General features: G+C 43.6%; 1 protein-coding gene across 1 annotated transcript in view; it reads left to right on the plus strand.

The window, feature by feature from the left end:
- Window positions 1-15,251, plus strand: part of SHQ1 (SHQ1, H/ACA ribonucleoprotein assembly factor) — a 2,222,560-nt gene that overhangs the window by 1,639,968 nt on the left and 567,341 nt on the right. Inside the window, exon 9 of the mRNA XM_044076401.1 lies at window positions 3,698-3,821. Coding sequence (XP_043932336.1) covers window positions 3,698-3,821 — 124 coding nt within the window. The remainder of the gene's footprint in view (window positions 1-3,697; window positions 3,822-15,251) is intronic.

Genomic DNA, 15,251 nt, shown 5'->3' on the forward strand with positions numbered 1-15,251 from the left:
CCCTCCAGTGGCCACGGACGCTTCCCTGATAGGGCGGACCATTTTCAGGGAAAGACTGCTCAAGGCACATGGACCGATCAACAGATACATCTGCATATCAATGTCCTGGAGATGAGAGCAGTACTTTTGGCACTGCAGTACTTTCAGGACTCTCTCCCTCTGGGTACGATTGTGATTCAGACAGACAACATGCCGGTGGTCTGGTACTTGAACAAACCAGGAGGAAACAGGTCTTACCCCCCCTTTGTCGAGATGCTGTCAGAGTTTGGCAGTGGGCAGTTTACACCTAGCGCTTTCTGTTGGCAACGCACATCCTGGGGAGATCCAACATGATAGCAGACAAACTGATCAGGTCAATCTTGTTGCCCCATGAGTGGTCCCTCAAGAAAGAAATTGTGGACGGGATATTCCGCACGTGGGGCCAGCCTTGCTGCGACCTTTTTGCCAGTCACATGAGCATGAAATGCAGAAGCTACTTTGCCCTGATTCCCCCTCCGGGAGAAGCCCCAAGGGACGCTGTCATGCACGATTGGCCTCCGGATCTCCTCTGTGCATTTCCACCAATCCCGTTGATACCCAAGGTTCTACAGAAAGCAAAACCCTGGGAAGGACCATTATTCTTATAACCCCCCATTTGCCTCATTAGATTTGGTTCCCCTTCCTTTGACCTCATCTTTTGGAGGATCCTTGGATCTTGGATCCAGTTTCAGACCTTCTGACACACCTGTCAGGGGACCTTCATCCTTCTCTGCATTCCATGAAGCTGACAGCTTAGCTGCTCCAGTTCCCATCATAGCCAGGTTCCATAACCTTTCCAGTGAGACAAAACAGATCCTTTTGTCCTCTCACAAATCTTCTTCCAGAATGCTATACCTTAGCAAATGGAAGAAATTTTCTATATGGGCCTCAGAAAATAATATTGACCCTTACCAAGCCCCTATAGCTTCCATTTTAGAATTCTTGACTACGATTTTCAACGAAGGAGTTGCAGCAGCAACAGTTCGGATACAATTGGCTGCTATTTCTAATTTTCATCTTGGATTTGAAGGTTTGAATATCATGTCTCACAAGTTATCCAAAGCATTTCTCAAAGGGACTTTTCATATGAGACCTCCTGTGAAATCTCCCTATTCTCCATGGAATCTAAATTTTATGCTTTCATGTATAATTCTCCTGCCATTTGAGCCAGCTTCTTCTTGTGATCTCAGATTTTTGTCTTGGAAGACCATCTTTCTGGTAGCTATTACTTTTGCCCACAGAGTGTCACATCTTCAGGCTTTATCTATCAAGCCTCCCTATTTGATATTTCACCCTGACAGAGTATCACTTAGAACAAAGCCCTCATTCTTGCCCAAAGTTTGCACTGAAACCAATCACAACCAAGTTATTGATTTACCAGTTTTCTTCCCCAATCATTCCAACAGTTTAGAGTATATGCTGCACAAACTAGATGTTCACAAACAGCTCAGATTCTATTTGGATAGAACAAAAGATTTTAGGAAATCAGACAAGCTTTTTGTTTCATTTTCAGATTCCAGGAAAGGGAGGCCAGTTGCTAAAACTACTCTGTTTAAATGGTTATCTGATTGTATCACCTTTGCCTATTCAGCTGCCAATATACCTTTGCAGCACAAGATTAAAGCTTACTCAACCAGAGCAGTTTCTACATAATTTGCCTTTTCTGCCAGACTTCCTATTGATAATATTTGTGCAGCAGCCACTTGGTCAAAACCTCATACTTTTATCATGCATTACAAATTTGACAAGACCTCCAGGGACAGGGCCTCCTTTGGATCCATGGTCCTGAGAAATATACTCCTGTGAGCCACCCTAGATTTATTTTGCTTGGGACGCTACCCATCAGTGAAGAATGAACGACGAGATTGAACAACTTCACATAAAGAAGTTACGCACTTACCATAACGTTCCATGTGAGTTGTTCATCTTGCCTTCATTCTTACGTCCCTCCCTCCTACCCCCTCCTGGGCTGATAGATGGCCAAGATGATGGTTCTATCCTGGCTACTCAAACCTTCTCTTCCTTTTCTTTAGGAATGTAGAATGACATATGGTATTAGTATACGCAGCAAACAAGATCTGAGGAAATTCACAGGTGCATCATGGGATATGGACTTGGCCTCGAGCTATTTGAAGACCTCGATCTTTGCAATTGGCCGTATCGGAGCTGAGGGATCAGCTCCGAACCCATCAGTAAAGAATGAAGGCGAGATGGACAACTGACATGGAACATTATTGTAAGTACATTACTTCTTTTTTCTCTCTCTCCATAACAGATGAGCAAAAATTTTGGCATGAGGCTCCTCTAATCTGAAAAATGTAACAGTAAAACATTTAAAAATGAAGTGCGAGTCCCATTGCTACATAGATATTAGGTGGGTGCTTTTGAAATTCTGTTGTAAGTAATTCTGATCGTTGGAATAAAGGATCAGAAAGTGTGAATTGGGGAGATCTATTAAATGTGAGGTTGTGTTATTTCCGAGTATTTTCCATATTTAAGGTGTAATGATATCAGAGCTAATGTATATAAGTAGCAGGGCTATGGGGCACATCCCAAGTGGAGGTGGGGGGGGGGGTCCTTATTTAAAAGTACTTTAAAGATTTAGTTGCATATTTCAGAATTTACTGCCTTTTGTTTGAACCCCAGGTGATTTTTTTATAGTGTCTGTATTTGCTGAGTCGTGTCTTGCAGTTCCGATAGTGTGCTTTGTTTGGTTTTTGGGGAATTCAGTTTCCATTGTTTGAATGTTTCTGGGTGCATCACACCTTGTGCTAGCAGTGGAGAATAGGACACAATCCATTGAGAATGGAAAGCTTCAAAGTTTTGTCCAGTTTTCACACAACTTTATATATTCAAGCTTCATGTTGCACCTCCGGATGTTTGTCCTTGACCTTATAAACACCTGAAACTCTTCTACTGATATGAGGAAATTAACAACCTTGTAGATTCTGAAAAGACCAAAGAAATCATTGATGGAACAAATGACCTTACTTGATTTGCATTTTTGGCCTCATGACACCTTATAGCCCTCCCTTCTTTTTCTAATTTAGCTTTTTTATTTTTTCACCCACCAGTCTGCACATATTTTGATCTCATTTCATTTTTTTTGTATTCAGTGCACTACCCTCTCTGTACTTGCAGGTTTTAGTGTGTTCCAGAAGATTTTCATGCCTTGTTTTCTTGCCTGTCTTTGTATACTTTGTATTGTTTGTTGGCTTAGACTGTTAACAGTTGTTGTTGTCTTTCGGCTTTTCCCGGTTAGGGGTCGCCACAGCGGAACTCCGGTCCGCTAATGATTGGAAGTAGGTTTTCACGGTGCAGAGTTGCCAGCTCGACGCCCAACCTTCAACGAAGGCACTCCCATTCACGTATGTCTTTCTGAACGCCACTCGACCCACGGGGAGGACATGCAGACTCCACACAGAAGGTACTCCCCGCACACTAGCTGAGAATCGAACAGGAGAACCTCTTGCTATGAGGCAACAATGCTACCGCTGCACCACCGTGGATTTATTGGACTGTTAACAGTATTGTGTGTTTTATGACTTATTTTTGGAATATATATTATACATCATAGTTGATGTTCATTCTGAAATATTTTAAATAATTTAATAAGCAGAAAAATGTGTCCAATGAAGATAAATTAACTTTTCATTTTCATTGCTCCTTTCTTTTTTAGAACTACAGCTGTTTACAAGATGTACTGGTATGTTTCGGAAGGAGAGTTCTGTGCTATCCATTATACAGGCACTTCATGCTGGTGACAAAAGCAGTACAGGATGCAAACAAAATTTTTCATTTGGGTAAGTTGTTGTAAGAGTTCTCCGCTTTCTTCATTTGTGGAGTTTTAACCTTTATAGAAGCTTGTCACTTAATCTTGCTTTTTTGTTTTCATAAACCATGCAATGTAAGACAGAGCTGGTGATATGGAAAAAATTAGTGAAATTAAAGTTAATGCAATTTTAGTCTAAGCTGAATGTGTATATATAGATACGTTACACTTTTAAATACAGTTTCTGAATTAGATGGAACAGTAACCAGCATACTGGAGAAGTGTTTTCTTTTTCTTTTATTTGAAGAATTGTTATAAACAGATATGCTGTTGTGATAGGGAAGGGTTCTTATTTATGCTGATCCATGAGCAAAGCCTAAAAAGCTACCTCAAATTAGAAACTTGAGTCAGCAGAGTAACGTTTTATGTAGTTGCACTGACCACTACTTTTTATAGAGTATGGGGAAGCACCTGAGCATCAGGTGATTACTGAAGACTGCTAGTAGCACTGCAGGCACACACACTCAGGCATGCACACAAGGTCTGCTGTACCTTTACCCAGCAAGGTCCCAGCCCACAATAGGCTATGACAGGGTCATTATATGTTATGCAACCCATAAGATTTGCCTAAGAGACAGTACAGCAAAGTGTTAAGGCATGTTCCTACTTGTAGTCTTGCTTTTGCAGTAGCTATGAATCTTGTTAGTTGAGTGGATCATGTTTCCTGTTATGCATTGCACTAGGGCCTAATCTAGTATTGTTAATACTGCAGTTAATTGTATAGCTCAAAGTGTTAGTTAATCATTATTCCATAGTAGTCAGTTGCTGTTGTGGAGTACTTAACAGCATTTTTAGTCCATAACCCGCGGTAGTGGTGCTGCGGTAGCGTTGTTGCCTCACAGCAAGACGTTGTCCCGTTCGATTCTCAGCTAGAGCGTCTTCTGTGTGGAGGCATGCATGAATAGGCGTGCCTTCGTTGAATGTTGTGCGTCAGGGCTGGTAACTCGGCACGTAAAAATCCCCTACCAAACATTATAGGACTGGAGTTCCGCTGTGGCGACCCCTAACCGGGATAAGCCGAAAGACACAACAACAACAACTTAGGTTGGATTAACCATATAATTATGTGCATCTCTCCAGTTGCTGTCACTGAAGGTAATACGATTGCATTTAATTTGAAAACTGATAAAGGGGTAGTGTCTTTTTTCACTTTTTCTGCTGATGTAGAGTTTGATTGGTTACTAATGAATATTATTATAAAAATTAATTATTGAATAGTCTGCCATAGCAAGTATGAAAACAAACTCTGCTAAGTACAAACAAAAAAAATAAATACTGTGATGTAAGATAATTTCTAGTTGCCATGACTTGTGATGGGATATTGCCAGTTCAAAGGTTTATCTGAGAAACACTTAATTCAATTGTGGACAGAAGCAAAGTGTCCCTAAAGAAGTGAAACAAGAGAGGGGTGTATGTTGTGTGGAGGGATGCAGAGGTGGATAGAAAAATGATTCCACTTAGCTAAAAGACAAAAAAAAAACAATAACAAAAACAGTATCTCTTTAAAGGTATATCAAGGGTACTATACTTTCTGATTCAAATATAAAGTGAGGGGGAAGGACAGGTAGAAGCTTAAACAGAAAATGGCTGGATTGGATTGGAGAGACTGTAGAAAACTGAACAGGTTGTGACAGTCTTGACAGTACTTCCTGCATCATTGTGGGTTTCCAGAATGCCTTACGAGTACCCCTCAACTGCCAAAACATGTTTAGTAGCTACTCTAAATTGTTCTTGCTTATAATCTTTACTTTGCCCTCATGGCATAGGCAATGTGTGCAAATGATATGCAAATATTAGTCCAGGTACCCACCTTATGAAATAATTAAAGGAGTATAAAGAAACTTTCTGTACTACTTTTAAGTGGGAAGATGTGTGAGTAACACCATTTCTAAGAAGCCCCAAAATATTTATTATTATTGTTATTTTTATTTTATTTTTGAGCATTCAGAAGTTGTTCAGCAGGTTTATTTGGCTTTATGGAAACACACTGACTGTAACTAGGTATTAGAGTTAACTGGGAAAAAGATCCCAACAGTTCAAAGCAGGTGCAGGTGGAGATGGGAAGCTCATGAAGGAAGAAATAGGTAATACAAGATAAAAATATATAATAAAGTTAAGAAACTTTCTGTGCTTTTTTTGTCCCACAGTCTCCCCACAACAATCAGTCTCATTCCCACTAACTCATTTGTCCTGCACTTGCTTGCATCTGTAGTCACACTGGAGACTGTGATGAGTCCAAAGATTTTACCTGGTTTCATGTTTCAAATAATGTATGCAAGGCAATTAACTTGGGGTAGTTCTATAGTTTATTTCTGTTTTACCAAATTTTTGGAATTTTGTTTGTGGATAAGACACGTTTGGATGCTGTACCTTATTCTTATCTTAATTTGTTTCTTCGTTTGGGTCAGTGTCATGCTGTTGTATAGTACCCTATTGGTTTATATGCAGTTGAACACAGGAAGAAGTATATGTTAAGGAAGTTTTTGAACATTAGTGATAATCCCTTATTTCAAGTTTTTAAAAATAATGACAATACAGTAATATGAACTGCTTAACATTCTAGCTTTCAAAAACTGATGTATGATTTAAAAAACTTAGAAAAGAAGGTACGGAATTTTAAGAAACTACAATGGCATCATCTCAGCTTCTAGATTTATGTGATGCTTGGAATAGTTCCGAGGGGACTGCGTGTGCTAAAAATGTGTACATATGCTAACCAGTATCCTAGTTGAAACAATGGCAAGAACTGAACCTTAAACTTGGCTGTGAATATATGGTTTTAATGAATGACTTTTTATGAACATTGAGTCACCGCTGATTCAGGAGATTGATGTACTTGAGAATACAATCACTAGCTGTCCTGATTTAGTAAATGTTCCAGACCTTACAATGATGTGATGATGCATTTGAACAGTTTTGAAAAAACAATTGTAGCAGTTAAACAACTAAAAAATTTTATTTATTTATTTTACATTTGTTAACCGGGTTAGTCCAGCTTAGCATTAGCTCGTTTTCCGTGGAGACCCGAGGAGAAAAGCTCCGCAATCAGTATTAACATTTTACATGAAGTCAGCAAGAAAATTGCATTGGCAGCTAAAACAATTAGAGAAATAACATTTTACAGTAAAATTTTACAGAAAACAGTTGGGTACAAATGTTAGAGATCAAACTGCAAAAAGCATTTACAACAAATCATACAGAAAAGCAGTAGAGTACAATGTCAGAATGCTTACAACAAAAACTTAGGTGCAATGTCAATGTAGGGAAAACAGTGTTCATTATTTCTAAGTAGTTATATACAGTATAGGTACAGATGGAGTAGTAAGGTAATGTAGAGCTTAAGCAACGAGACAGAGAGGTAGATGGATATTAAGACAGACAGTAGAAGAGAAAGGAGAGATGAGAGACAAGCTAGGGTTAGGTAGTTTCAGAGAGGATGACTACAATGGCAGGACCATTTATTTATTAGATATTCCCGAGTGGCTAGTTTGAAAAGTTTTGTTTGGTTAAGGGACCTAATTTCTAGGGGTAGTTGGTTCCAAGTTGTAGCAGGGTTATAGTTATAAAGTAAACATCCTGATTTGGTTTTGGGTTTACAGATCTGTAGGAAGTCTTGGTCTGAGCTGCGTAATGTCCTGGTTGGGGAATATTTAGTTGTAATTGATTGAAGGCTAGGGCAGAAAGATGGTAGATAGAGGATGGAGTGGATAACTGACCATTTCTTTAGTAGCAGCAAATGAGGGAATTCAAGCCACTGCAACTGTTTAAGAGATAGGCAATGGTGTGATTTGTAGGTTTGGTTTGCAGCAAATCTGGCAACTTTATTATACATAGTTTCAAGTCTGGTTATGAGTATGGTGCTAAGATTTGTGTATAATTGAGAGCTATAAAGGAGGGTGGGAAGAAGAAATGCATGGGAGAAAGTTATTCTGGCTGAGTTGGTTAAATGTCTTTTGTTTCAGTAAAGGAGTCTGAGTTTCTGGTGAGTCTTTTTGATAGAGGTGGTGATTTGGAGATCAAATTTAAGCTGATCATCTATTATGACTCCTAGCAATTCAGTGCTAGGGTCAGAGGTAACGACAGTGCTATTGCTCGATAGGATGGAAAAATGTTGTTTTGAGATTGATGAGGTTTTTTGGGAGGAAGAATAGGAACTTAGTTTTCTTAGGGTTGAGAATTCACTTGTTGTCACAAAACCATGTCTCTATGGTGTTGAATGATGCTTGGGTAGTAGAGTTGGAGGTCAGATGGATTGTCAACAATGGTGATGACTAGAATCATCAGCATATTGTACAAGTGTGGAGTTGGGACCAGAAGTGTAAAGTAGGTTGGTGAAAATATTGAAGAGCAGTTCCCCAGTATGGATCCTTGGGGGGACACCCATTGGGTTAGTTAATTAATTAGGGACATCAGTGATTTTAAGACGGGGCATATTTTTTCATGGCCTAAATCAGACTGGAGAGTAGTTCCTTCACCTGTCAGTCAGATATGATAATTGTACCAATAATGTTACAGTGGGAGGTGATAAACTGGATAGCCTGGACTCATTTGCTGCTCAACAGCCAGTGATTGAGCATGAAGTGAATACTATGGCTGTTGCCTCAGTTTGCGCAAATGAATCGGGGAATATCAGCTGAACCGAATGCATCTACTTCTAAAGACATTTATACATCCAGAGAAGTTAATGGCATTTCTACCACTATTTCGGTTCCTAGCACATCTACTTTTTTTATCGAGTCAGCCACTTGTTGACCTGCAAGTACTAGAGGTGGTGTCAATAAACAGAAGAGAAGCATTACATTCGAGAGAGAGAAGTCAAGTTAGAAAACAATGAAGTATTCAAACCTTTGTAAGTCTGGAGATGAGAAGCAAGTCTTACAAAATGGTAAAATAGAAGAGAATTATTCGGTAGTTAATTTATATAGCTTTCCCATTTTGGAAAGTAAATTGAACATTCTCAACAAAGGTTTGATGTTTATTCCTTCAGCAAGTGGACAGTTAGATGACTGTCTAACTGAATTATGATTATTTGTTAGGAATGTAAGTTTAAAGTTGTTATTTGGTAATGATAATGATGGAAATAATGTTTTGAAAGACAGTAGCACCTTTATACCTGTGAGTCAGACGATTGCTGTTCACAAAGCTGGTAGAAAACATTAACAAATATATGATATATAGTCTTAGATAAACAGAAAAAAAGTTTTTTATAATATGATCAAAGATTAAATGTCTACTCTTACTGAATTGCATAGGGATGATGGCTTGATTTTTAAATAAGCTTATAAAGGTGGGACAATTGTACTCATGGATAGAGATAGATATCTTATATGTTAGAATTTGAGTGATGATGCATTTGATTTACTTTAACAAAAGTATGTTAAACAGCTCATTTGTAGAGTAAAAATATTTTTTTTTGCTCTGCAGGTTGGATCTGATATTGCACTGGATGATTATATTTATATTTTTTATAAATGTAGATAAGCCGGTAATACCTGTATTGTATGGAATACCTAAGTTACAGAAGGATCAATATAACCCACCTATGTGACCAATAGTATCTGGTAATGGATGGTTTACCGAGCCAGTTTCTGTACATCTAGAGCACATATTAAGACCTATGCTTACATCACGTAGGATCTACATACAGGAAACTAATGATTTTTTTTACAGCAATTATATATATAATATGAGAAATTGTATTATAATGTACAATATGCTTTAGTTACTTTATTGTGTTAATTCCTTATTTACAGTCATTCCAAATGATTATGGTGTACAAATGATTAGAGAATTCTTATGTAGTAAAAGTAATAAGACCACTAGAGAGATAGACATTTGCATCATATTAGATGTGGTGTTAAATAGTATTCTCTTTATGTTTGGTCATGATATATATTGCAGCAAAAGGGAGTTGCCATGGGGACTCCAATGGCAAATACATATGCTAGCTTAACTTTATCTTTGTGTGAAGAGCAATATATTTTTAACAGTCGATATGCAACATCAGCCTTGTTTTACAAACAGTTCATGGATGATATCTTCTTGATTTGGGCAGGTGAACAATTAGAATTAAAATTCTTTTATAGATTACCTACATAGCAATAAAAAACTGCAGTGGTGGTGCGGCGGTAGCAATGTCGTCTCACAGTAAAATGTTGTCCTGTTCGATTCTCAGCTAGAGCATCTTCTGTGTGGAGACGTGCGTGAATGGGCATACCTTCGTTGAAGATTTGCGTCAGGGCCGGCAACTCAGCACGAAAAAATCTACTGCCAATCATTAGCGGACCGTAGTTCCGCTGTGGCGTCCCCTAACCGGGGAAAGCCGAAAGACACAATAACAACCTACATAGCAGTAGTACATTTCTAAGGTTTAAACCTAGTTTTTCATTTACGCAGATTTTTTAGATGTGGTTATATATAAAGTGGGTAATGTTTTACGCACCAAAATATATAAGAAAGAAGTGCAGAATAATAAATGTTAAGTTGTCTATCTCGCCTTCATTCTTGCTGATTGGGTTCAGAGCCGATCCTCGGCTCCGACTCGGCCATCTTCAAAAGCTCGAGAGCTGCTTACTGGCTCGAGGCCCCCTATATCCCATGATGCCTGGTGCTAGATACCTAGATCTCGTTTGCCGCTTCTGCTACGAGGTTGCGTTTACTGACTCAGGTCGTATTTTTTCACTTTATTCATATATTTAGAACTTTTTGGTATATTATTAGTTAGAATACTTAGTGTTCATACATAGTTGTAGTATTTGTAGGTATTTTAGTGTTTAACCCCCTTGAAAACTCGATCTGAAGTAGGCAGACTTCATTTGTCTGCAACCTGTGGGTATCGGATCCGACTTCGGATCCGAGCCGGCATTTCAAAAGCTTAGGATCCGAGCTCCTAGCTCCTCCCTCTACCCATAATCCCCTGCCAAGCCCTAACTAACCTCAGATTTCATTTGCCGCGTTTCAAGTAGCAACGAATTCCTCGAGCTCCTGGCAGCAATTACTGTTCAGATAAGTTTTGACCAAAAAAAAAAAAAAAAACTTTAAAATTTTACACTCTTTTTAGTTGTGTGTGTGTTTTAGGCTTTCCTCTCTTTACCTTAAAACTTTTCTTCGAGTTTTGTGTGAGTTTTTAGTTTCTTTTGTGTGTTAGGCCTATAGCGTGTACCATGGCAGAAGCCCCTAAGGCAGTTTTCTCAAAATGTACCGAGTGTGGCCACAAGCTGTCCCCAGCTGATGGCCACACTCGGTGCGTTAAATGCTTGGTGGTTGAACACCTGTCATCTGGTTGTACCATATGTGCAGGGTTCAACTCCCGAGCTTTAAGGGAGCGGAGGTCGAAGTTAGTACTGGCGGGACTTCTCCCTCCAGATGCGGCTTCGGCCTCTGCCCCTGTTAGCCAGCAACCTACCACGGGTGCTTCGGTCTCCCTTTCCCCAGCAGGGACTCAACCTCCCACCAAGAAGCCGGAGGATAGGGAGACCATTAGAGAGAAGGAGAGATAGAAGGAGAGGCACCACAAACGGCGGGCCGAGACCTCAAGCTCGGCCCCTCCGTCTAAGCGGGCCTCTCCTGTGTCTTCTAGATCTCCTCCTCCTCAGCTCCATTCCCCTCGGTTCTCTTTTGGACCCAAGGAGGAGGAGACTAGCCCTTCGGTGAGGTCCCCGAGGCGGCTCTCTAGGTCCGCTTCGGTGGCCTCATCTAGATCCACTTTCTCATTGTCAGAAGCAGACATGGACCGGATGATGAGGCGTTTCATCCAGGCCCAGATGCAAATGGGAGTGCTCTTAGCCCCCCCCCCAACCGGGAGGGGCTTCAACCCCATTTTTCACCCCCTTGGCTCCTTCTCCGACCTGTCTCCCGGGTTCGGAGCTGTCGGAGCCGGGCAGAGTTGGATCCGGGGGTGGTTCGGATCCGATTGGTCGGCTCACCTCGGATCCGATCCATCCCTTGAGTGCTTCGGGTACTTCGGACCCGACCTCTCGGAGCTGAGGGCCTAGCCTCGGATCCGAGGGAGCTGGTGTGTCTTCGCCTCCGTTTAGGTCGGAGCACATCGGTCTCTCGGATCCGACGGTCTCGGCTCCGGCTCCGATCCGTGCGTCGGATCCGAGTGGGGGTCAGCTCTCTGGGCTTAGAGAGGCCGGTTCTCCCTCGGCTTTCGACGTAGTGGAAAGGGCACTGTTGAGGACTACCGGACCCCCCCGGTCCCTGCCGCAGCTCCACCCCGCACTCCCTTGCAGCTGGGCCAGGCTCCCATCAGCCGGTCCCAGGGACAGCCCGCCTCGATGTCCCAGGTAGTTCCTTTGGAACATCTGGCTGCTGAAGAGGACTCCTCGGACACTCCCCCCGAGGAAGTGCCTCGGAAGCGTAAGTGTAAAAGGAGACACATGGACTCCCCTGAGTCCATTACCGAAGACACAGACTTGGATGAAGGGGAGGGCTCCCCAAGGTCACCCCCGGAGGACATCTTTGGAGACATTATGGAGATGCTTAGAATCAGGGGGGGGTGGTCTGCCCCCAAGGCCTCCTCAGACGAGTCTGTGTTCTTGGAGGCATTCGAGGCGGGCCCATCTACCTCTTGGGTGTCCCCTCCTGCCGATCCTCTGGCGGACCTTATTTCCACCAGAGCATGGAAGGAACCGGACACCGTTGAGCCTGTCCCCAAGCGTCCGGATCGAATCCTGAGCCCACCGGTAGACCGCACTCATTGGAGCAATGGCCCCCCGGTAGATGCTATGATGATGGCCGCAGCCACAAAGAGGGAATTAGCCCAGGAAAGTCCCTCTATGCATCCTCCGAGCAAAGAGTCCCGCTCGATGGATCGCATTGGGAAGCGAGCTTTTAGTTCAGCAACCTTCTCTTTGAGAGCGCTGAACTACATGGCACATGTCATCAGGATGCAACGGGACCTGATTAAAGAGTACGCGGCATCTCCCCCAGAGTCCATGTCGGCAGAGGACAAGCACGTGTACTCCACCCGTATGGCCACTCTCAGATCAGTTTCTAATACTTCTATGCGGCTACTTTCTCACGCAACTGAGGGAGCCGCTAGAGCTAGTGGAACGGGCCTCGTCATGAGGCGTCAGGCCTGGCTCCGCCACTGTGACTTTGCAGAGCCCTTCAAAGCGACCTTCGCGAATGCTCCCTTTGATGGTTCTGCCCTGTTTGGCAAAACTGTTCGCGAAACGTTAGTCCAGAGCGAGAAGGACGGGAAGACGCTGTCTGCCGTCGGAGTCCGCTTCTCAGCTCCCCAGAGGTCCTTCTCAAAGAACCAAAAGGGACAGAAGAAGATGTGGTTCCGGAAGTCGCAGCAATCACAACCTGCTCCGGACAACCAGTCCTTCCGTGGCAGAGGAGGACGGGGAGGTCGCCGTCCTAGAGGCAGAGGGGTTCCTAGGAACTTTGGGTCCAGAGAACCCTTCTCTGACAGACCCATGCAACAGCCCTGAAGGGTTGCCCGGCTGTCCATCTCTGGAGGCAGTCGGGGGGGGCATTTTTCGAGGCACCTGACATCTTGGGAGTCAATCACGTCAGACCGTTGGGTGCTTCATGTGATATCCAGAGGTTATGCCATTCCCCTGAGCAAAATCCCCAGATCCCGAAGCCTCCCCGATGTACCACCCAACCAAAGGGAGGCAGCAGCTGTCGAAATCGAGCAGCTGTTAGAAAAAAGAGCCATCCAGCACGTCCCCCGAAATCAGACCGGATCAGGGTTTTACTCCAGGTTCTTCTTGGTGCCAAGAAAACGGGGGACTTAAGACCGATCTTAGACCTTTCCCTGCTGAACCTGTCTGTAACCAAGCAAAAGTTCCGGATGGTCACTCTACAATCTATACTCCCCCTTTTGCGGGAGAACGATTGGATGTGCTCTATCGACCTCAAGGACGCGTACTACCACATTCGGATGGACAGACGGTCCAGGAGGTTCCTTCGCTTCCGGCTGGGAGCCAGCCACTACCAGTTCAGGGTCCTTCCCTTTGGTCTCACCTCTGCCCCCAGGGTGTTCACCAAGGTACTAGCGGCCCACCTGAGACTCCAGGGATTACAGGTCTTTCCGTACCTGGACGACTGGCTCCTCACGGCATCATCAAGGCATCTACTGTGCTCAGCCAGGGACTATTTCCTCCTTATAGCCCCGAGGCTGGGCATCACCATAAACTTGGAAAAATCTTTACTGCATCCCACACAACTTATAGATTTCATAGGAGGACGGTTGGACACAAGATCAATGCGGGCCTTCCTCACTCCAGATCGACTGTCCAGCCTGAGGTGTCATATCACAGCAGTCCTGCAACCGTTTCCGACGGCGGCTTCGGTCCTGAGGGCCTTGGGTTCAATGGCAGCAGCTATTCCACTTCTTCTCCATGCTTGCTTACACATGCGGGTTCTTCAATGGACCCTACAGGTCCAGTGGTCTCCGCTGTACTCTTCTCTCAACAGCCCAATAGCTATCAGCAAGGCATGCAGGGACTCCCTGTTTTGGTGGCTCCAGTCACCGGAGCTCCTAGCAGGGAGACCCTTTTGTGCAACATTCCCCCTAGCCACGGTGACCACGGACGCTTCTCGCCTCGGGTGGGGGGGGGGCATTATGCGAGCAAGATTGTCCAAGGCACGTGGAACAGTTCAGAGACCTCGTTGCATATAAATGTCCTGGAGATGAGGGCGGTGCTCTTAGCGTTGCAAGCACTTCACAGCCTTCTCCCTGCAGGGACTGTTGCGATCCAGACAGACAACATGTCGGTAGTCTGGTACATCAACAAGCAGGGGGGAACCAGGTCCTATCCCCTTTGTCGAGAAGCCATGAGAGTCTGGGAATGGGCAATCTCCACCAAACGCTTTCTTGTAGCAACGCACATTCCGGGAAGGTCCAACATCCTTGCGGACAAGCTCAGTCGCACCATTCTTTCTCCTCACGAATGGTCTCTCAATCCTCTGGTAGCGAAGAAGATTTTTGCCGTCTGGGGGCAACCCTGTTGCGATCTTTTTGCTTCTCACTCAAACGCCAAATGCGACAGTTTCTTCGCTCTGCTTCCCCCACCTGGGGAATCCCCGAGAGACGCACTGGTGCATGCTTGGCCTCCCGGTCTCCTTTATGCTTATCCTCCACTACCTCTAATGCAGAGGCTCTTGCAGAAAGCCAACAGTTTGGGGAGCAGAATGATTCTCATTGCCCCGTTCTGGCCTCGTCAGCCTTGGTTCCCTTATGTATGGTCTCACAAAGTGAATCCGCCCTGGATTCTAGATCCGATCCCGGATCTCATTTCCCATCCTCAAGGGCTCCCGATTCCGAATCTACACACCCTGAGATTGGCAGCCTGGCTGCTCCAGTTCCATCCTTGATTAGGACTCCCGGTATCTCGTCACCTGTCAAGGCCATTTTAGTGGCGGCTCATAAACCTTCCACTAG

The sequence above is a fragment of the Protopterus annectens genome, chromosome 7.part0 (genome assembly GCF_019279795.1).
Source record: "Protopterus annectens isolate FY-2018-M chromosome 7.part0, PAN1.0, whole genome shotgun sequence".
NCBI classification, from domain to species: Eukaryota; Metazoa; Chordata; order Ceratodontiformes; family Protopteridae; genus Protopterus; species Protopterus annectens.